Here is a 23,216-nt window from a genome sequence, read left to right on the forward strand (position 1 = left end):
ATATATATATATATATATATATATATATATATATATATATATATATAGTTTTGACCTTAAATGTAAGTTGTGCTGCATTTACTGTGCCTGGAAAAACCAATATCTCTTTGTTTTTTCTTTTTAATTTGCTAGTCACTGCAAACTATGACTAGAATTTTCATACAGTAATTTAAGGGAGAGTCCAGCTACCCTGTGGAGAAAACTCATTTCAACCGCCTCTATCTGTGATCTCGTTCTTTTGGTCACTACCCAGAGCTTGTAAACATAGGTGAGCGTAGGAACGTAGACTGACCAGTAAACAGAGAGCTTGGCCTTACATCTCAGCTCCCTCTTTACCACCACAGATTGGCACAGTGTCCGCAATACTGCCGATGTTGCACCAATCCATCTGTCAATGTCACGCTCCATTCTTCCCTCACTCGTGAATAAAACTGTTGTGGAAAAAAGCAATTCCCAAAGCAACCAGGTGTAGACTTCTTCAATTTATTTACAAAGATTTGGAGAACAGTCAGCAGTCGCAGAAGATCAATGCATTTACAAGTTCCCACTTATCAATGCTTCCACCAATCTGAGGCTTTAACCCGTTCTGACTTCCTGAACAAAAAAATAAAAAATTATAGAAACTTCCAACTGCCAGACTCCCAGCCCCTCCCCACCCTGTCTAGCTATTATCAGAACCCAGCTCCAGACAGAAGTGGGGAGGGAACCTGGAAGGTCAAGGACTCTGAAAGAAACATGTCACTATAATCATATCAATCCGACCTTGATAAAATCTATCTTCTGTTGTCCCTTCACTGACCAGTCACATGAAGACTGATTGTTACATGGAACATTTGAATATAATTCACAAAAAATGGTAAAAGAGCAGTGAAAAGTATGGAGCATGGTGAGTGTAAATAATACACATTCCCTTGACAAAAACCTCAAGACACTTGAACTGCTCCACTTGAGGCAGAGACAGAACCTCACCCTTGACCTGCAGAGAACAATCCACACTTTACTGACTGAAGACCATGGCCTCAGATTTGGGAGGTGCTGATTCTGTCACGGTCAGCGGCCCCCGCTGCCCCCCCATCTGCCAAGCCTCTGCCACCTCCTTCAAGCTGCAACCAGGAACCAACATTCATATCTTCAAGCAATCATTCCACTAACTAAATCATTTCTTTCCATTTCAAGTTTCTGTCTCTGTCTGCTTTTTATTTTATGTTGTTCTGCTTTGTGTGTGATTTTCTGTTTATCTGTTTCTGTTATGTTCCTCTCATTCCTCAGTCTGCTTCTCCACTCAGTCTTTATCATTCACACCTGTCCTTCATCAGCCACTTGCCCAGGTGCTCTCATTACTAACTCTCCCTCTGTCACATAAAAAGCCTTTCTTTCCTTCACTCCTTGTCCGGTGATTGTTCTATGTTCTCAGACTTCACAATCCTCTTCTGCCTTGCCTGGTTTCTGCCCCCCTGATGATCTGCTCTGCATTATTTCTGATCCAATCTGCCAAAAGTAAGTTTTGCTGCACCGACAGCCTTTTGTTTTGTTGTTTAAAAAATAAATTGTTTTGGTTTTTTGAACTCCTGCCTCACTCATCTCTCTGCAATTGGGTTCCAACATTGAGGTTCGTGACAGATTCGCATCCCAGCCACTTCACACTCGGCTGCAAACCACTCCAGTGTGAGCTGAAGATCTGGGCACGATGATGCCAACAGGACCACATCTGCAAATAGCAGAGATAGAATCCGGAGGCCACTGAACTGAACTTCCTTCGCCGCCTTTCTGCACCGAGAAATTCTGTCCATGACAGTTATGAACAGAATCAGTGACAGCCAAGGTGGAGTTCACTTACTGCCGGCAATGTGAACCAAACTCTTGTACCACGTGTAAAGGGCCCACACAGCTCGTAGCAATGGGCCCCAATCCTATATTTGCTGAGCAACCCTCACAGTGTACCCTGAGGAAGACCTTCTCCAAGTCACTAGAAAACCACATAAATGAATTCATCAACTCTCTACTGAAACCAACAGCTACAGACATAAAAACGCATATCAATACGCTCGTACCTGTGAGAGTGGAGAAAGTTTGAGTAGATTGTACATTTTATTTAGTGTTCTGGAGCATGAGAGTGCGTATTCTATGTGCAGTCGTCTTGGATTTTACCTGTCTTTAAAGAACCTTTGGAAGCCAAATGCAGCAAGTTTGAGAAGGGCCTCGATGACGAAGATGAAGGTGAACACGTAGTTACAGTACTTCAGGACCTCCTCCAAATACTGAACAGAGAAAAATATGAATGCTGTTTTAGAATTTACACTAACAACCCAACAATATAGTTGAGTCTTTATAACAAATACTTGTAAACAAGCACTAGCTCCCCCTACAAGCCTGCACAGGAAAGCAAGTAAAGAAAATGGATTATTGGAATAAAAGCAAGTTTTAAAATTACTAGGATTTATATCTTTTTTTTAAATTACAATAATCTTACTTTGCTGATGGTGGGGTGTTTATAAAGCTAAAATACTGAGATCTGGAAGATATTTTTGAACTGTTTCACCTCAGCCTTGCAATTGAAATCTCTCTCTGAGAGCAACAACAATACTCATATGTCCATATCTTTATGGTGGGGCTCAAACACAACATTACACTGTAATCTTGCACAGATATTGTCTGCAAATTTACATGCTTTTATTATTAGTAACAGATGTTCTGACTCCAAGCAATGTCTCTCAGGAACACTAAAAAACACACAAATAAAAAACATTTTAACTTCAACTGTAATGTACCATTAATACACAATTAGATAAATAATACATACATGTAAGCCAACTGGTTTGTCAGCAGAACATTAAAAAAAAAAATCTAACATGACAACTTTTTGTAGAAAATATTCATTTTATTTGTTTTTCAGAAAGATTATTTTTTCATGTCGAGACATTTGCAAGAGGGATTGGCTCAACATGTAAGAAACATTCAAGAAAATAATTTTTCAACATGCAAAAAAAAAACAAATTCTGTAAGTTTTTAAGTGAATATTGTTAAAAGCAGAAGAAGAAACTGGAACCTGCTCATAAAGTTGAAGAACAAGATCTGCAAGATCCAATTTTTTTCCATTCAGCTTTTATTCCTTTACGGTCAATATTAACTTTCCCCATAGATCTTTGATATTAATTTTCCAACATTACCAAAATAACTTTGCTTTTGCTATAGTACAAAACAGTGGATTTCTTGGATCCCATTAGCTGTTAAAAATGCATTAAAAGGGATTTAATGATACTGCAAAATGACCATTCTACAAAATTCCATTTGAGGACAATCACTTCTTTGCTTATTTATAATAAACTACATACATGTTGTAAAAATGCTCAGTGACCATGGACATAAAGCTAATATTTGTGTGACTGCAAAGGCTCATTGACAGGATGCTGATTTATTGACTGGTAGCAGATGTAATAGTTTAAGAAACATTTTTTGGTATCTAAACATTACAAACTGCCCCCAATGTGTTTTACAGCCAGACAGAAAGTCTGTAATAATGTAAATGTAGTTATTGATCAATAGGATGCACAAAAGTAGATTTGATTTGGATTTCAATAGTAAATTATGCGGATTATGATACAAAAGTATAAAAACTATTAAAAGCGTCTTCGTATGAGCTGTAACGGCAGCCCAGTTATAACTGCATACTCTTTTAGGTTCATGAGAGCGATATCTAATTACCTGTGGCTGATTGTAGTGCTCAATGCTCATTGTGAAGACATTGATGCAAATGATGAAGGTGATGAAGAGGTCCAGGTAGTGGCTCGTGCACAGTGAGTGGATGGAAAGACGCACAGGAGAGTAGTCCGCATAATACGGCCTCTGCTTGGCTTCTGAAACGCACAAACACAGCAAAACGAAATATAACGAGCAAAATTTTTCCGTGACTCTTTGTTCTCTCAAAACATTATGCGCCCAGTGGTGTGCACAGCGAGGCAGAGGAGGAGGGATCAATGATCTCCACAGCCTCTGCTTGCGTTGGGAAAACTCTCCTGTTTTCAATTTTTTTATTCAACCAAGACGTGCTCGTGTCTTGAATTGTGATCAAATGTTTTGGCAAATTGCAGTTTATCTCATTATCCAACTAGACTGTGCACACGACTGCTGGTGTGTTCACATGTGAGAGGACATGAGTAACAGTTAGGCCTGTAACATACAGCCTCTGTAGGGCCCTTGTTTTACGACTGAAGGTGTTTTATTCACTAGAGTGCTGGAAAAGAAGCAGCTGAAGCTAAGCTAAATGTTTTTCTTGTTTACTACCTGTTTTTTTAACAAACCAACACATATTAGACTCATGCTCTACAGCTTTAAAAAGAAAAATGATAAGAAATGATCCTTTATGAATATTTGTATAATATACAGTTTCTCTGAAAGATCAATTATTTTCTATTATTTTGTAATGTGATGTTTCTATACCATGCTTTAATATACATAAAGGGAATTATAAGAAATATATTGCTGCATCTAGCTAAAAATGTGAGCTGGTGTTTAGTAAAATATGCTGTGACCCCATACATCGTCTAACAGATTGCACTCACACGGTCTGAACAATAGTTTAGTGTGCCCGTCTCTGTTACATCATGCCCTGTTTGTCCTTTGCATGCTCATATTGGATGAAATGTTTGTGATGTTGAGAGGCTAGCCAGGTTGTGTTCAACAGCACGATGCTCTCAAAAGGGTTTTATCATTCCGAGCCAACCTGTGCTGATTCAACACCGGAGCCTCTCTCCTCTCCGGTAGCGTCGCTACAGGATAAAATCTCAGTGGTTCAAAAACTGAAGTGTTCTTTGAAATGATAGATGAGTTTGGGCTGATTGCATGGCCAAACCCTGGAGTTAGGGGTTTTCAATGGAACCGATCAGTTATTTGTTAATTCACTGATTTTTAGTGAAGCTTTGGACCAGTGAGACTAAGCACTAAAAATGAAGATTAAAAAAAGAAAATTCTGCATACATCATACTGCCTTAAAATGTAACTCAGTAATGTAAATGTACCTTCAAGAGGTCGTTCAGATCTTTTATAATAGAGTTCTGTGGAAATGTTCTGAACATTTATTATCTTACTTGTTGTAGATAGCTCTATAAGCAACCTCAATTTGAAGAAAATAGTTTATTTCTGACAAAATGTCGAGTTAAGGGCAAGTCTGACAAGGCCAATGGATGGTTTTAGATTGTTTGCTTTGAATTAGTTTAGAAACCCTTACAATGAGACATGTTCCTGTTTTTAGTTTTCTAATTGTGATCTGTTTTTTTTTTTTTTTGCTGCTATTCCTCTTGATTGTCCTTTTGGTTGCTATTTTGTTTTGATTTGTTTTGGGGTTTTTTTTTAAGAAGAGAAACTTAAATTTGTATGCCTATTTTATGACTATTGTTGTTGTTGTTATCCATTGTTGTCATCACTCTTTGTTAAGAATCAGGTCTCTCTTGTAAATGAGTCCTCGAGGCTCAATGGGATTAATATGTCTAAATAAAGATTGAATGAATTCCTGCCAGTTTGACATTATGCGATTACAGTACTTCGCAGTTCGACTTTTGCAGACTCGCTCTATTGCCGTTTTTTAAAGTAAGATTGAATAGGAGAAAAAGTAAGTAAAGAAATTATAAAATTAAAAAAAGTTGTACAGGACACGATTGTCAACTTTAATTTTACCCACGTGATTGGGACAGTACTGGATACAGTACTGTACAGTAAAAAGTTTACAAAAAAATAAAATACTTCGGGCAGGTGCCGTCATTTTGTAGTTTTCTCTCAGGAAGCCTACACTGTATTCCTGCTCATAATAACTACATTTTCCAGAAGCCAACAGTGCCCCGCCCCAAACCCCTGTTTCCTTCTGCTGAAATACTAGAGGGAAGTTTTGAGCTAATTGCACAAAGTTTTGCACTTATTACAATGACCTCCGTGCTCAATGGATGCAGAGAGCCGCATGGAACTGACCAAACTGGACCAGAACCAGACCTCCAGACCCATCGGTGAATCTTGAGAGCTGGCCGACGAGGACCATCGTAGGAGCCCACCGGGAATTTTTTCATCTCTTTCAACCGGCTCACGAGGACCTCCGAGCGGGAACAAGCTGGTAAGTAGAATTTAATAGCTACATATAAGTACGTTGTTAAAATTAGTAGGGTTAAGAGTTTAGAACATTGATGGTGGACTTTGTTGCTGCATTGTACATCTGTAGAAACAGAACAGAGTCGGACCAAAACCGAGAGCTGTTGCTGTTCTGCAGAGATAGTAAGTAAAATTTAGTAGCTACATATACAGTATTGTATGTATGTTGTTAAAATGACGTAGATTTAAGAGTTTAGAACATTGCAAAAGTGTGGGAAGGGTTTCTAAAGCTTTTAAATATATATAAATACTAAAATAAATGTCACGTTGCTACTTGGCAGATTTTCACTTATTGTGAGAGGGTCTGGAACATAACCCCCGCAATAAACGAGGGACTACTGTATTCAGATAGATTACTATTATTTGCAAGCATGGATAGCAGCAGCAGCAGCATCTAGCTGTAGCACATTCAGTGCAGTCTGAGGCCACATTGGTATAGACCTGACTAACCATTAGCTCATAAATCTAGTGAGATAAACTCCGATCGTCCAAACTGAGGTCAAAGAGTTCTCAACATTACAACCTGCTCTGAGAACCCCATTTCAAAAGATTTGAACTTTTAACATCCACTAATAGTTCTGTTAACCACAAAATATTTCTTAATAAATAGCAGCCAAAATGTCTGCTATGTTTCTGAGTCTGCCAGTCAAAGCAAAGTTAGAAGGAAGGTCCTCGTTCTGCCAAAGTTGAAAGGCGTCTCAGGGTCTTGCACATGCATTTTGGGGGGGGTGGGGGGGGACGACCGACATTTCACAGAGGAAAATTTTACGAGTAAAATTTTCTCACGACGTTACAGAAAAAGTTCCTTCTGAGACTATACATGCAAAAGTGCTACCTGTGGGTTCTTTAAACCAAATTAACGTGGCAAATTATTTCATTTTACACGTTACAAAATATTTATAGTACAAACTAAAACTTGTTAAATGTTGCGGGTCTTATTTTTACAGTGAACTTGTGGCAGTTTTGGTGACTTTTAGTTCTTTTCATTGGCTATTGTGACAATTTCTTGTTTTCCATGCAGGGTTAGGGGAGGTTGGGATGGGGCTGCAGTCGTACAGTTACATGCATCAGATTGGCATAGCGCACACCCTCTGCCAGTGATCAGTCATGTGAGCTAGCCAGTCTTTATCTCTCCCTCTTTTTATGTTTGTTCCATATTTATTTCCCTGTTTTCCCTCGTTCATCATTCCTCTTTGTTTTTCAAGCTCTGAAAGCAGGCAGTGCTCAGAAAAATAGACTACCGACCAGCCCCTCCATTCTCCTTACTCCTGCGTTTTTTATCTATCATTTTGAGCCTCTTCTCCTCTCGCAGGCGGGCCTCCTCCTCTTCCTGGTCCTGTCGACACTTGTGGAAGTTCTCCACGACCACGCCGACGAACATGTTGAGCACGAAGAAGCTGACTATGAGCAGGAAGGAGATGAAGTAGAGCAGCATCCAGGGATTGTGGTTCCTGACAGGCTGAGGAGGACAGAGGGTGAAAGATTTGAGTTTTTAGTTTTCTTCCAGACAGCAGACACATGTTTTTGGTAATAAAAAAGGAAAAAACAATTAAATTTAGCAGCTGAACTAGTAAAATGAAAAGCATGCATGAATGTCTAGTTCAAAGCCTCACCGTATGTTTATGAATATAAGAAAAATACCCATTATTTGGTTTAATTTCACTGATCTATTACAAAATACTCACATTTTTTAAGATAACTTATACTGAAAAATGGGATTTCTGAGTACAGTAGTCCCTTGCTACTTCGCATTTTTTTTAAAGGTTGTCAACTTTTATATTACTCATGTGATTGGGATGTATGGGATAAATAGTTAACCAAAAAAAAAAGCTTCGGACAGGTGCTGCCATTTTGTAGTTTTCTTTTAATAAGCCTATACTGTAATGCCACTCCAAATAACTACACTACCCAGAAGCCAACAGTGTTTCCAGACGCTGCTTTCTGCCAAAATGGAAGGAAAGTTTTGCATTGCAGAGTCAGAAGAAACAATTTCATTCATTCAACCTTTATTTATACAAGTTAAATCCATTGAGCCTCGGGGACTCATAGAGAGACCTGAAAAACAAAGGGATCTATCCATGAAGCTCACAGAACTGGCAGGAAAGTTGTAAATAATCCTGAAACTTCCTGAAGATCAATTATCTACACACACATCAACCTGGGAGGGGCGGTGGGCTTCGTCGCTGCGGGGCAGGTCTGTTGAACCGGAACCGAGCTGTATTGGATCCGAGCTGCAGATCTGCAGAGCTGATGAGTCGAATTTTGCAGCACTGTACAATACGTTAAAATTACGTAGGTTTAAGAGTTTGCATTGCAAGAATGTGAGAAGGGTTTATAAAGCCTTAAAATATATATAAATACTTAAATAAATAGCGTTCCTACTTCTCGGTTTTTCACCTGTCATTCTGGAATGTGGAACGTAACCCTCCCCAGATAATCGATGGACTACTATATTGCAAAACTGAGAAGAATAAACATGTGAACCAAGGTGAAATACATGATTAAATTTTTTGGATTACAGTAGTCCCTCATTTATCACTGGGGATCTGTACTCTGAAGACTCGCAATAAGTGAAAAACCGCAAAGTAGGAATAGAAGTACATGTTGTAAGTAGTAGTTTATTGATATATATATATATATATATATATATATAAAGGCATTATAAACCCTTCCCACACTCTTGCAATATTTTAAACAATGTATCTAAACTAGTCTGAACGCTTTAAAAGAGCACAGAATGTCATGATTTCAGCTCCTTGCCTCCTCTGCTCTCAGCCACCTGCAAGCGCTCTCGGCCACGCCCACTTATCCAATCTGCACAGAGATCAGCTGATCAGCTGCAGGAGGAAGCGTATCTTGCTGTGTGGGCTGCACAAAGGTGCAGCAGGTGCTAAATAATTTAAAATAATTTATTTTAAATTAAAATTCCATGCCAATCTTGCGGCTCATCCATCAATCAGCCAACTGTGTGCCATGTTCAATCTTACTTTGAAAAACCGCGATAGAGTGAATCCACGAAAAACGAACCGCGAAGTAGCGACGGACTACTCTATACTCTTTTTGATCTCAAATGTAATGTTTTTATTTATTTATTTATTTATTTTTTGTTGTATTTTTGTTGTTTTTCAGTATGCAGAATAAATTTCCAGAACGGAGGAGAGACAGCCTCAGGTGGGCCACAAGCGTTCACAAAAATCCATTCCTCCCCACACTCCCATAGAGAAGTGTCAAATGTTTACCTGCTGATCCACTCCCACTGCATCCAGTCCATCATACATGATGTTGACCCAGCCGTCCTTACACGACAGCACAAACAGAGACATCAGAGCCTGGCGACAAAAACACAGAGATGTAAAGTAACACTGAGTTGCTGAGAAAAATCTGCAGACATTTATTATCTTCCATCATTCTTCCCAAACCTGTTAAATTGAATTTGTACCTGAATCAAGTTGTCGAAGTTGTACTTCCTTCGTATCCAGCGGTAGTTGGCCTGCAGGCAGTCAGACTTGTTCGTGATGTTTTTAGTGTCCAGACCTTCACAGTGGTAGAACTTCCCTTTGAAGAGCTAAAAAATAAAGGTTATAAAGATGGAAGTCTTTGTGGTTATTTCTATGTCATTTCCTCATTATCTCAGTTGCAATGACGTGTGCCGCAGTTTAAGCTTTCAGCCATTAATGTCATGGATTAAAGGATGTTTCATCGAGTTCTTCTTACGGGAAGTGCTTGACTAATAAACGCCCTGGGGGTTGTGTTGCTCCTTATCCCACTTAACTCAGTGTCATTGTTCTCAAGACTCGCACTCAAAAGCTTTATGCCTAGTGGATTTTCAGAATGCTTGAATTCCCTCCTGCCACAGTCACATACAGCATGCAGCTGATCAGCACGGCTGACATTTAAGCAACAAAGGGTAAAATAGCTCAAGAGAGCAACAAAAACATGCATAATGGGTGCAGCTAGCGCTAACGTGTCTGTGTTGTGAAACAATAAATACCTGGACCCCCAGGATTCCAAACACAATGAAGAAGGCGCAACAGATCAAAACAATGTTCCCAATAGGTCTGAGAGACGTGATGAGCGTCTCCACGACCAGCTTTAAACCTGGGGCTCGACTGATCACCCTGGAATTACAATCATTAAAAAAAAATACAAATATTAAAGTAAAGGAAGGGCAATAGGTATTCTTGGATCATCGCACAAAACACACCTGAGTGGGCGGAGTGTGCGTAGAAGGCGCAGGACTCGGAGAATCCCCAGGATTCTGTTCCCACTTGTGTAGGCCAGAGAGACCAGGATGTCCACCAGGGACACAAACACCAAAACCCCATCCAAAATGTTCCAGCTAGACTGCAGGTAGCTCTGCTTCCCGAAGCAGAAACCAAGAGCTACAACCTGATGAAACAACAGTGAAGTCAGGGAAGCAGATATTGAATTTTAATAATATTATTAAAAATAAAAATAAAAAAATGTTCAGAAAGGTAATTGGAAGAGTGCTTACCTTAATTGCCATCTCTGCTAGGAAGATCACAGTGAAAATGTAGTTGGACACACTCAGAAACACTCGCTCCTAAAGGGCAAATGAAATTATATTTAGTCCAAGTTTACTTAAATGGACTTAATCGTGAAGACATTGTACCATGACACAAGCAGATGTTTCGTTTGAGTGTTGCTGAAATCATCAAAAATGCTACTTAACAACAATTGGTGTGTGGGTTATTATCTTACTTTGTAAAGTTATGTTGTATTTACATTTTAAGGCTCTCTACGGGTTCATGCTGTTCACTTTATTTAATTATTAACTGTTTCGTCAAATGCTACAGTAAAATGGATGGAACATAATTATCTGATGAGCAACAAAAACACAAATTAAAGCAGATTTTATATTATATCAAAAAAAACGTGCAGGCATGAAATGCTGGGCTAAATAATAAATCTACAGATTTCAGAAATTAGATTTTCATTTTGTCTAATTAGGTTTGAACTAGTTCCAACGTCTATTTCTAGAGTCTTCAAATAATTCCAAATTAAAATGTTCATAGTGGTTTATGCAACCACTATTACACAACCATCACTTTTGCATTACTTTGTAATTAACAAACAAGTTTATCCTTTATAACGAAGATTGGAAAGGGGTTTGTTAGCAATAGCATTTTGTGTAAAATACATGTTGTAAAACTGAAATATATGAAGAGTGACCTGATAGGGTTAATATTTGGTGGCAAATAAATACAATGTAAAAATAAAAACCTTATTGTATTTTAAAAGCTATTATTTTCTCCCTCTCTGCCAGTTTGCACCCTAACATGTTCTGGTTTTCAACACATGTTTCATTTGGACCAGTGTAAAGATTAACTGAAAACAATAATAAAGCTTTACAAAAAAAATTATTAAATAAAAATGTAAATTAAATTTTTGAGAGCGTAATTGTTTTTAGAGTGGCAGGAATTACTGTGGAAGTGACGCACTTGGACAAACCGCTTGACTCAAGTAGATTCTCTTTGATTTTAGAGTCAGAGACCATCGTCTACTGCAGGTAAGATTCTGACTGCTGATAACTCCACAAAACCCCACTTTAGAAACCTTAACCATTTAACAGCCAAGTTCATGCTCAATAATCCAGGTACAAAATCCAACATTCAGTCATCCATTTAAGTTTAGCATTTAGTTTTTAAATAAACAAGCACTTCACACATCAATCCTAACCGGTTCTGAAGCCATTCATTCAATGAATTGCATTTTTTTTTTTATAAACTCAGTATTTTCTCCCCCGCTCTGTATCTCACAAGAAAAAACAAATGTATCTGGCCAGTTAGTGATTATCGGCTGTCTCACCTTGCTGTGCAGCTGAATATCAGGCCTCTCCAGAGCGATGGTGATGCAGTTGAGGAAGATGAAAACCAGAACCACGTGGTCGAACAGTTTGTGAGAGATCACACTTTGGCACCAGATACGAACTCTGAAAACGCACAAAATCCCCTTTAAAATATTTAGGATGGCTTCCAGATGTTGACCAAACAACTGGAAGGCACACAGCAGCAAGCAAAAGTCGAAACATAGATAAGTACACTTGTTTTAAAGAAAGATTTAAAAGTATAACAGGAATTTTTATTGTTTTCCTGGTAAATGAATTGGAAACGTCAGCTGCTCGAAACAAATGATGGTTATAAATGTGTGTTTGTCTCACGGGCTCTCTGGAGAAAATAAGTAGAGCGTCCATGTTTCATGTTCTTTGCACCAGCGGGGTTTGATGTTGTGGATTTCTCTCCGGACCCAGTAGCAGAAAGGACTCTGCAGCAACGAGAGGTCACATCAATTCAGAACAGCAGCAACAAAACGACTTTCCTTCCTATTCATCACTGCACGCTATAAACCAAAACCACTATTGGTGTCAAAGTGGTGACTGCATCAAGTTGGCAAATAGTAAAATCTTTATCAGCACCACCGTCGTGGTGTTTATGACCCACTCGGGGCGTTTTCTTTTTATTTAAATTCTAACACGAGCGAACAAACTCCTCGCCTCCATTACAGCTCAATGATGTTCGCTTCAACAGCAGCCTGCATTGATTCATCTGCAGTTTAGTGTCCAAAATGATTGAATTGTTTTGTCAACATAATGTGATTCTAACAGAAACTCACTTTACAATTATTCAAACAAGAGGAGCGCCGTGTCGCTGCGTTTGAAAAACTCAAATTTTGACCTGAAAATGACAATTATCACTCAAGATCGTTGCAGAAAAACTCTCTGGTGGCATCAGCTGATTCACTTCATTTCAAACTAGAACTAATAGATGTTTTTCCTGTTAACTTGAACAGGTTAACACTATGTGTGATAAGTTTTATTACCCAGCAGCCTTTAATGCTTTACATTGACAATGTTATTTGGAGGAATGAATGCTGTGGACTGGTAGTAAAGCAGCTATAAGAAACAAAAAGAGACTAAATTGCATGTTATTTGCGTAAATCAGGATTTTAGTGCAAATATTTTAGTGTTATTTAAAGCAAAAGTTCTGATCTTTGTAAGTGGGGTTCTGTGTAAAGGTTGTGAATGGTCATTATCTTACCTGTTGTAGATAGTACCTTGAACAACTTTGGTTAGTTGGTCAGTCTGAGCAGATTTATTTTAAAACAACAGTAATCTCAACAATGTTCAACAAATGCTATTTTTGTAAACTTTTACATCATAATCAATTTTGCATTGCACATGTATTGTTATAATATTCTATGTCTGTTTAAATGCAATTAAATAGCAGCGGCAGCTAGCTGTTGCACTTCCACTTTCATGTATTTCTGCTAGAATGTAGATGTATTGAGAAATTAACTGTACTTTTAAATGAAATGCTCTAAAATCTTTGAGACTGAAGTTGTGTGAAGGCAGCAGGAATCCACTTTGGTCTCCATGAGACTAGCCGTTAGCTCGTTGATCCTTTAGCTTGACAAGATCAAGGTCAAGGTTTCTTTACTGTCATTCGCATGTGGTACATGTGGTGGAACAAAATTGTGTACACAGGGTCCCAGTTACATCCAACAAAAGCATAAATTGTAAAAGAAAAACAGTAATAAGATCTAAGATATGAATTTAGAAATATGCTAATCTAAGAATACACTAAACACTTAATAGTGCAAAAACAATGCGCCGAATAACAACAGCACGAACACGAGTCTGCGTGAGTGAACATGACCAGAGCTAAACTCCATTCAGAGTATGAAACCACAAAGAGCTGGTGGTTTTAAATGTCTCATCTCTTCCTGCTTTCTGATTTTTACTGTTGTATTTTAACATTTTGTTAGACTAAACTGTAAATTCATTGGTCAACTTCTGTTTTTTTTTTTTTTTTAATGTGCCATTGACATAAAACTGACATTTCTCCAAACTGAGGTCATTCAAAAAAAATATCAACATTTATTTTTATTTAACTGTTATTTAATAACCAGACAAATCCCATTAAGATTACAGATCTCTTTTTCAAGGGAGGCCTGGGACTGAAAGCATCAACATGCATGTTGTATTGGACAGTGGGAGGAAACTCAAGCAAGCACAAGGAGAACAGGTAAACTCCACACATAAAGACCACCAGGCCCAACCTGGGCTTTGAACCCAAGACCTTCTTGCTGTGAGGCAACAGTACGAATCTTTTGTGCCGCCCAAAACAGTGTTGCCAACTTTTCATCAAGGAAGGAAGCTACTGTCTCTGTCCTAAAAGTTGCTTTGTCATTAAATGATATCATCACCTAATTTACATCATTGACCAGAGAGGAATCAGGTTATGGGGAGACAAAAAAATGAATAGAAATATTTAGAACTACAAATGAACTTTAATTTGTTGATTCTTGGTGTATTTATGCCACAACTTAACAAATTCAGCCCAGGTTTGGGACTAATGCAGCAATGAAGTTAAGATAGATAATTTGACATTTACATTCCACCATGGATAAGTCAGCAGCAGCATGGGGAGTGGTGGCGCAGAGGTTAGAGAAGGTGGGCCTGTGATCGCAAAGTCACAGGTTCAACTCCCGGTACCGTCAACATCAAAATGTGGGTGGAAAAGGTGAAACACCCACACCTGCCTCCATCACTCTGGGCTTTTGAGCAATGCCCTTAACCTCCACCATCTGCTCCCAAAAAAACAGGTCTCTCTTGAAAATGAGTTCTCATGACTCAATGCACCTGTAAAAATAAAGGGTAAATGAAAAAAATTAGGGCCTGGATGCAGTGGGGTGAATGTCTCCTGCTCTGACTGCAGCTGGAAGGGATGCTGCATGACGACTGAGTGATTTGGGAGTACCCGTCTTCTTGTTGGGAAAAAAAATAAAAATAAAATTCCATTCACACCTGCATACTCTAAAAGTCTCTAATACAGTACCACTAAACAAAAGTCACTATGTAAGTTGCTAGTGACTTGTTTTTTTTATTAACTAGTCACTAGAGATGTCTGAAAACTTTCTAAATATAGCAACAAAGTTGCTCAGTTGGAAACACTGAAACAGTCAGGATATCACCAGATAATATGCTTTCCACAAAACCCAACATCAAAAGATCTGAACTCTCCCGTTGATCATGAACACTTACTTTTATACTTTGAAGAATTGTTTGACATTAGGAAAATGTAAGTTAAACCCGTGCAAGTCACTAAAAGAACATCATGTCTCAAAAAAAGCCGTATTACACAGAATCAAATGGACTCTCCACAACTTGAGCAGCCTCAGTGAACAATGCAGGATTCATAGCTTCTTGGTGTTGCTGACGTTAGCTACTCCTTATTTAAATCTATAAGGGTACAACAAACATGTGTTTCACTGCATAATCAGATGGAGTTAATTAGGACCGAACAGGTGGACTTCCAACCTAGCCAGTGCCCGAGCTCCATGGAGTCTCATGGAGCTCATTAAAGTTAGCAATAAAACAAACAGAAGAAAGCTTAGATCCTCAGCTTTTGTACTTTAGGATTCTAATTAAAAATAGCCCAGACTCAGGCCTCTCAGACTCTGCCTATTTGGCACACAGCCTCATGCACTCTTATGGTTACATGTGTGTACTGTGTAAGTTTGAGTACAAAGTAATACTTGCTGATCAGGTCTTTTAAGAGCCAAACTCCAAAATTCTTGATAAAAATTCATCTCACTTAGCACATCGTGCACACACACGCCCCAAACCCTGTTTCAAATGAGCTGTATTTTTTGTTTACAAGGACCTTACGGCATTATGAACTACATCTGAGGCCAATCAAAGCATGAGCATTGTCACAATCCAGGTCATCTAAAACCAACAGGAGAGTAAAACGCTCGTTTTTCACACACATGTAGACATTTGCATTCATGAACCCATTTATGTTTGCGCATGTACGTGCACGTTGTTTTGTACCCACTGAGAAAACAATTACTCCGAGAGCTAATGAATCAAAGCATGACAATTAGTGTGTGATCTTGCAACGTGAACACTAAACACACCCCGTGGTATTTTGCAGTTATGGGGAAACAAAAGACAGAAGACAAAGGAAAGGGCAACTGAAAAAGCACACACTGAATCTACATTTGTACATTCCTACTACTATTTTACAGTTTTACCCATCAGGTCTTAATAATTACCTGTTTGGTTTGAGGTCTTAAGATGTATGTTGATGAACAACACAGCATGAGATTAGTATAACAGTATACCTTTAACAAAATGAAGTTCGTACTTCTAACAATACTTTTTTTAAAACATGTTCTTTCAGTTCTTTAGGATGTGTTGGTATATGCTTTGGTCTTGCCACTATAATTTAATTTTTTTAATGTTCTAAACCATGTGTGTCAAATTCAAGGCCCGGGGGCCAAACGTGGCTCTCGTTGACATCTTATCTGGCCCCCAAGATGTTATTTTAAATATAAAATACTTTTATCACTTTATTTATTTTTTTTTTTGTAATCTTTGATTGTGATGTCAAAACTGCAACAAAGAATGTCAAATGAGACCAGTCAAACTCTTGATGAGGAACCTGCAACCAAGAGAAGATGTTGAGTATCTAAGTTCTAACTTCTTATCTAGCACTTCTTAATAGTATTTTAGCTATCCTGTGTATAAAAGCCCATCTAAGGACAAGTGCTGCAAATTAGCTCACATTATGAGCACCATGATACAGGCATGAGACTACTGCTTTATTCAGTTTGTCTATGTTATTGTGTGTCAGTGCCTATCAAATAAACTAAATAAATAAATAAACTTGAGTTCATGTAGATTCTGAACCTGGCCTTCAGTTTGAATTTTTTTTTATTTTTTTTATTTGGCCCTCTGTGGGTTTGACACCACTGGTCTAAACTTTAACTCAGTGGTGAACCATGAATAAAAAAGCAAGGCCTTCAGAGCTACCCAGCATGCAATGTGGGACACTCACTCTCGTATGTTTAAGTACAACATGTAATTTCAGATAATTCGCACGAAAATTTAACAGTAACCCACATAACTTTTTGTTGTAAGATTTCTTCATGTAATGGAACCAAAATAATGTCAAAATTATTCATGTAAACTCACATGGGATGTTTAACCTTCACTTTTTTATTTACAGATTGCAACTGAATGCATTGAAAACATGCATGTAGTTAAAAAATAAATAAATAAATAAGAAAGCCTACAGGGCCTTCCTACCCAAAGCAACAAAGTTCATGCTCAATCATCCAGGTACCAAATCCAATAATTCTCAATCAGGTCATCTGGACAGTTTCTTTTTTATAGAGACATTTCGTCCTCTATCCAGAGGGCTTCATCAGTCTGATGAGTTCCAGTAAACTGTCTCTCCACCAAGCAGTAAATTCCTACCCAAAGACTCAGAGTCCCATAATTTGGTCCCACTCACTCTCTAACCACTGGGATCAGTTTATTTTCCAGTTAGTTATTATACAAATTCATCCTGTCTTTAAATGAACTCAGCCTTCTCTCTTAACAGTGAAGTCCTAAACAGTGACAAACAACCTTCAACCATGTTTCTGCCTAAAAGTATGTTTCTTTTGGCTGCTCCCTTCTTCAGGGGTTGCCACAGTGAGCAAACTTTCATGAAAGATTTGGCAAATGTTTTACACCGGATGTCCCTCCTGATGTAACTGGGACTCAAACCCACAACCTCAGGATTACAAGACTGACCAAGCTACCACAGCTCCAAACATGTTTCCGCATGAATATGCTAATTTAAAAGGATCTGATTGGATAACTGTATTTTCATAAATATTAAAGTTGTGTACTCATCTGCAAAGTAGTTTACACATAAATAAGAGAAATTAGCAAAAATTAGCAAAAATACATTGAAAATAAATATTAGTTAAACAATAATTTAAGCAACAATTCAAATGTGTTAAATTATTAGGCCTTCTTTGGAGGTGTAGAAGGCCCTGAAGGCTCCCCACTCTTTTAACTAGACCTTTTCAACACCTGCTACTGATTTTATAAGGACTGTCTTGTAATTTGAACTTCAGGCAAAATTTAAGCATCTGACAGACGGCCTCAAATTAAATTAAAGAACTCTAATAAACCAAGCTCATCAACCCTCCACCATCGCGTTTAAGCGTTACTGTATAGTGTTTTTCCTTTTACGTCTTCCTACAAATTTTGACAATACATTTTGGTAAAATGTGACAGAAACATTAAAATATTCCTTTGAGAAATGCACCATGCTGCACTGGTGGTGCTACAGCTAGCTGCTGCTGCTACTTGTGCTTGCAAAAAAAGTGTAAAAAAAAACAGTTTAACGTAAAAGTGATGGTGATGTAAAAGTTTACAAAAGCGCATTTACATGAACCACTATAGATTTTTTAAACTAGCTGTTTTAAGAAGACAGAAATTCATACTGGTTTTGGCCTCAGACTACAAGTTAGCTCCTCTGTTGGTCAAAATTAAACTATTTCTTTAAGTTACCATACCATACCACTTTATTTATAGAGCACTTAAAACAGCAACAAGGCCAACCTAAGTGCTGTACAGACAGAACAACAGGTAACACATGAAGCAATATACAAAATGAAGTAAATCAGAAAATAGACATAAAAATGATGCAGATAATAAATATGACGACTAACCAGTGTGGAGCATACAGGATCAAAACACAGATCATCTGGTGTTGAAAGCTACTGAACAGTAGTGGATTTTTAAACGGGACATGAAAACCGAGAGGGAGGGGGCCTGTCTGACAAGCAGAGGTAACTCGTTCCAGAGTCTTGGTCCTACTACAGAGAAGGCCCTGTCACCTCTGCGCTTAAGACGAGTTCCTGGAACTGTGAGGAGCAACTGGTCCGCTGACCTCAGGGAACGTGGTGGGACATACGGTTGTAGCAGATCAGAGAGGTATGTGTGTGTGTGTGTGTGTGTGGGGGGGGGGGGGGGTGCTGTTCAGCGGTTTCTGGATTCGAAAATGAACCGGTAACCAGTGCAGTGAGGCCAAAACTGGTGTAATGTGCTCTCTTTTGCCTGTACTGGTTAAAAATCGGGCTGCTGCATTCTGGACCAGTTGTAGTCATGCTATAGAGGTTTGACTGATACCAAACAGGAGTGAATTGCAGTAATCAAGCCTAGATGTAATGAATGCATGTATTACTGTCTCCAGGTTCTTTTTGGATATGGGCTTCAGTTTAGACAGCCGCCTCAGTTGGAAGAAACATGATTTAGCAATCATGTTTATATGATTGTTAAGTTTCAGGGAAGGGTCCATTATCAGTCCCAGATTAGTGACTCTTTGTTTTTCTGACAGGGTTAGAGCAGAGAGGTCGATGCAGTGGTTTGTGATCGTGTCGTTGGGAGGGAACAACATGATTTCAGATTCTTTTCATTGAAACTTAAGAAGTTTAAAGCCATCCAGTCCCTGATGTCAGCCAGGCAGTCGAGCAGAGGTTGAATAGAGCATGTACCATTGTGTCTTAGGGGGAAGTTAATTTGACAGTCATCAGCATAGAAGTGGAAGGGCATGTTGTGTTTCCGGAAAATAGCACCAAGCGGCAGCAGGTATAAAGAGAATAGGAAGGGACACAGGATGGACCCCTGCGGGACCCCCCATTTAGGCTCTGCCGCTGCAGAACTAAAATCCTTGATGGAGACATAAAAGGATATGTCAGTGAGGTAGGATCTGAACCAATTGAGGGCTGACCCTGTGATGCCCACCCACTGCTCCAACCTAGCAATGAGGATCTCATGGTCGATGGTGTCAAAGGCGGCTGTGAGGTCCAACAGGACAAGCAGCACAGAATCACCAGTATCTGTGGATCTGAAGATGTCGTTAAAGACCTTCAGCAGGGCAGTTTCAGTGCTATGGAGAGGTTTAATTATTTATTTAAGTTGAGTCCATTCAAAGAGCTATCTACAACAGGTAAGATATCAAAACGTGTCCATAACCTTCACAATAACCTTCACTTAAAAAGATCTGAAAAATCACTTTAAAAATAGTCAATTTATACGAAGAAGAACTGAATTTGTAAAAGTCAGAAGAGCAGCAATTAGGAGCCTGTAGGACCTTTAGGAATCTGCAGAGTTCAGAAAAATCATTGTGAAAGCTCTGACTCATAACTTACGTCATCGTCTAAGTCATCCTCTGTCGAGAAGTCATCTTTGAGGTCGGAGTTTACGTTTGGGTCGTACGTCTGAGTCCTCCCATTGCAGTCGCCATACTCTGTTATTATAGAGGGACCGAGAGGAGATGGTGGCTGCAGCTCCACGCACCCCGGCTTCAGTCTGTTGTTGACCCCAGCCTCCTCGTTCTCATCCTGGCCGTCCTCCTCCTCCTCTCCACCTTCCCCTGACAATAAACTCTCCCTTTCTCCGCTGGTGTCTCGCCTTTTCAGGCTTGGCGCTCTTCCCAGGCTGTTCCAGCTGGAGCGACGGCTCCCCCATGAGCTGCCTGAACCACGGAGGGCAAGAGGAGAACGCCGACCCGGACTCGAGAGACTCTATGGAGCAGAAATGAAACCGAATCACATCTAATACATAAAAATATGAACTGAATCCAGTTGTTTTGGGACTGAATATGCTGTGGATGGGACTCAACACAGAAAATTTGCACCTTGAGAGACGTTAATTCAGACAATTAGAATTACAGATTCACATGGTTCAGACTATTTATTAATCTGGATTTATCTTTGAAATTTAATAAAAGAACATACAACATATTTTTCTTGCTAACTCTGTGGCCATCGTAGCAAACAGGATTACACTTAAGACCAAATATTATCTTAACAAACAACCATCTTTTATTAGCATTGATCAACATTTTCACTCTAAGAGAGGACCTTTAAGTCATTCACAGTTTCCGGACACTTTAAATTTATGAACAGATATTTTATCTCTCTTCTGTGTTGATCAAACATACTGAAGATGGACTTCATACCACAAGGCTTTAATGAAACACTCTATGGAAGACATAATGGATATTTCAAACAAAAGACCTGAATTAACATAAACATTAAAATATTTAAAGTAATTTGATGTTGGATCAACTGAAACCAGCAGAATCATGTACATAAACGCTCCAGACAGACGTCATAAGAACAAGAAATACCCGGCCATCAAATGAAAGTATGATGCTTCCCGTTTTTATAACTCACTTCAGGTTGATGTTTTCCCATTAATTTGTTGCTTTAAAACATGGTGTGTTTTCTTCATGTTTTGAATTTTAGACAACGTAAATTTAGATTATGTAAAAATAATTACAGTAGTCCCTCTCTACTTCGCGGTTCATTTTTGCGGACTCGCTCTATCGCAGTTTTTCAAAATACGATTGGACATGAAACACAACTGGCTGATTTATGGATGAGGCGCACGACCGGCATGGAATATTTATTTAAAATAAATTATCTTAAAGTATTTAGCACCTGTGTGCAGCCCACAGCTGTGAGAGAAGCTTCTTCATGCAGCTGATCTCTGCAGCTGAGAGGTGGGCGTGGCCAAGATTGGCAGGTGGCAGAGTGCAGCGGAGGCAGAGAGCTGAAATCAGGACGTTCTGTGCTCTTTTAGAGCGTTTAGAGTTTAGAAATATTGTTTAGAATATTGCAAGAGTGTGGGAAGGATTTATTATGTTTAGTATGTATATAAACTACTACTTACTACTTGTACTACCATTCTTACTTTGTGGTTTTTCACTTATTGCGGGACTTCAGGGTACTGATACCCCACGATAAATGAGGGACTACTGTACTCCCAATGCCATATAAAAACTTTACATTAAAATATGGATGTCACTAAAGATGAGAGGGGAAAAAACTACCAGTATGAATTTGATATATTTAAACAAAAATAGCATTTTTTTCAAGGAATACACCATGTCTGTCACATTTCAACAAAGTTTTTCACAAAACGCCTGTACTATCTGAAAGTGCTCGAAATACGTGTTGCAGATTACTATTGGCTACTACCACATCAAACTTTTTTTTTATAAACTTTACTGACTCAGTGATTTCTGTGTTTGCTAATGTCAATTTGCTGTGGTGGCAGTCGTACTCAGAGCTAATTCCAAAAGTAAATCAGTTGTAAATGTGCATCTGATGATTGATATTTTGCTAACAGACAGACATATAAACATACATACACACATAAAATATTACATTATCGCCTGTCTTACATGATGGTAGGCGATAATCACTTGCTTGAAAATGTACATTTTGGTTATTATCTATAAATTGTTAGTGAAACCTATAAGATAACTCACTAAAGACCGCTGGTCGTAGGCTGAGGGGTCTATGGATGTTGAGCTTCCACGGCGAGAGCCCACATGGTCAACTCCAGCCTCACTCAAGCCCAGTCCACCTTCACTCTGTTGGGATATCCCATCTCTGTACAAAAGTTCCTCCTCCAAAATGGACTCGGGGCCCAATGAGCTTTTAGGCGTGGGCATGGGTGTCGCTGCGGTGCGCATAATAATTGGAGGAGCCACGGTGCCATGGGGGTCAATGTGACCGTTGGCCGTTAGCATCAGAGAGTACATTTTTAGCTCTACGGAACAGAAATAAAGGCATGTTTAGAAATGAGCAAGAAAACAGTGAATAAACTGAATGTGCTCTTCATTTCACCTACCGGTGTCTCTGAACTGTTCGACTTTTTCATCCTCGTCGAAATTGTCGGATTTCTTTTCGTCGTCTGATTCGGACCGATTAGCATCTCCCTACAATGCACACATATAATACAGTTTCTTATTCTGTGTTCAGTACCAATCCTGCCCCAATTAAAACTTTTGAAAATGTAGCTTCTATGTAATTACTCAGTGCTGTTGTTGTTTTTTTCAAGAAAAAACTTTGTTCATTGTTGAGCTTCTGTACGTCTTCACCGATATAAGTGACTGCATCCAGTACAGTGCAGCAGTCACACATCATTTTATATTATGCTGCTTTAAAAGAGTCAGATTTTCTTGTATAATTTTAATGTAGTCCTGGCTGTTTTTACACGGTTTCAGTCCAGTACTTGACAATTTTTAATGGTATATTTTAGTTGTTTGTTCAGCTAACTCTAGCTTATGAATGATACAGGAATAAAATGGGCTCTTAAGGATGAACTGGGGTTGCATTAACATACAAGAATTTATCCAAGAACTGGTTTTATATTCAAAAAAAAAAAAAAAATATATATATATATATATTTTTTTTTTTTT

At 38.7% G+C, this 23,216-nt stretch overlaps 1 protein-coding gene across 1 annotated transcript in view; it reads right to left on the reverse strand.

Moving 5' to 3' along the window:
- cacna1ha (calcium channel, voltage-dependent, T type, alpha 1H subunit a) overlaps positions 1 to 23,216 on the reverse strand; it is a 163,760-nt gene that overhangs the window by 11,449 nt on the left and 129,095 nt on the right. Inside the window, exons 13-25 of the mRNA XM_037688512.1 lie at positions 22,646 to 22,733; positions 22,281 to 22,564; positions 20,152 to 20,526; positions 12,314 to 12,417; positions 11,962 to 12,085; positions 10,628 to 10,696; positions 10,337 to 10,521; positions 10,124 to 10,250; positions 9,572 to 9,697; positions 9,372 to 9,461; positions 7,378 to 7,591; positions 3,703 to 3,854; positions 2,149 to 2,258 (exon numbers count right to left, since the gene is read on the reverse strand). Of these exons, the coding sequence (XP_037544440.1) occupies positions 2,149 to 2,258; positions 3,703 to 3,854; positions 7,378 to 7,591; positions 9,372 to 9,461; positions 9,572 to 9,697; positions 10,124 to 10,250; positions 10,337 to 10,521; positions 10,628 to 10,696; positions 11,962 to 12,085; positions 12,314 to 12,417; positions 20,152 to 20,526; positions 22,281 to 22,564; positions 22,646 to 22,733 (2,048 nt within the window). The remainder of the gene's footprint in view (positions 1 to 2,148; positions 2,259 to 3,702; positions 3,855 to 7,377; positions 7,592 to 9,371; positions 9,462 to 9,571; positions 9,698 to 10,123; positions 10,251 to 10,336; positions 10,522 to 10,627; positions 10,697 to 11,961; positions 12,086 to 12,313; positions 12,418 to 20,151; positions 20,527 to 22,280; positions 22,565 to 22,645; positions 22,734 to 23,216) is intronic.

The sequence above is a fragment of the Nematolebias whitei genome, chromosome 15 (genome assembly GCF_014905685.2).
Source record: "Nematolebias whitei isolate Nwh7 chromosome 15, NemWhi1, whole genome shotgun sequence".
Lineage (NCBI taxonomy): Eukaryota > Metazoa > Chordata > Actinopteri > Cyprinodontiformes > Rivulidae > Nematolebias > Nematolebias whitei.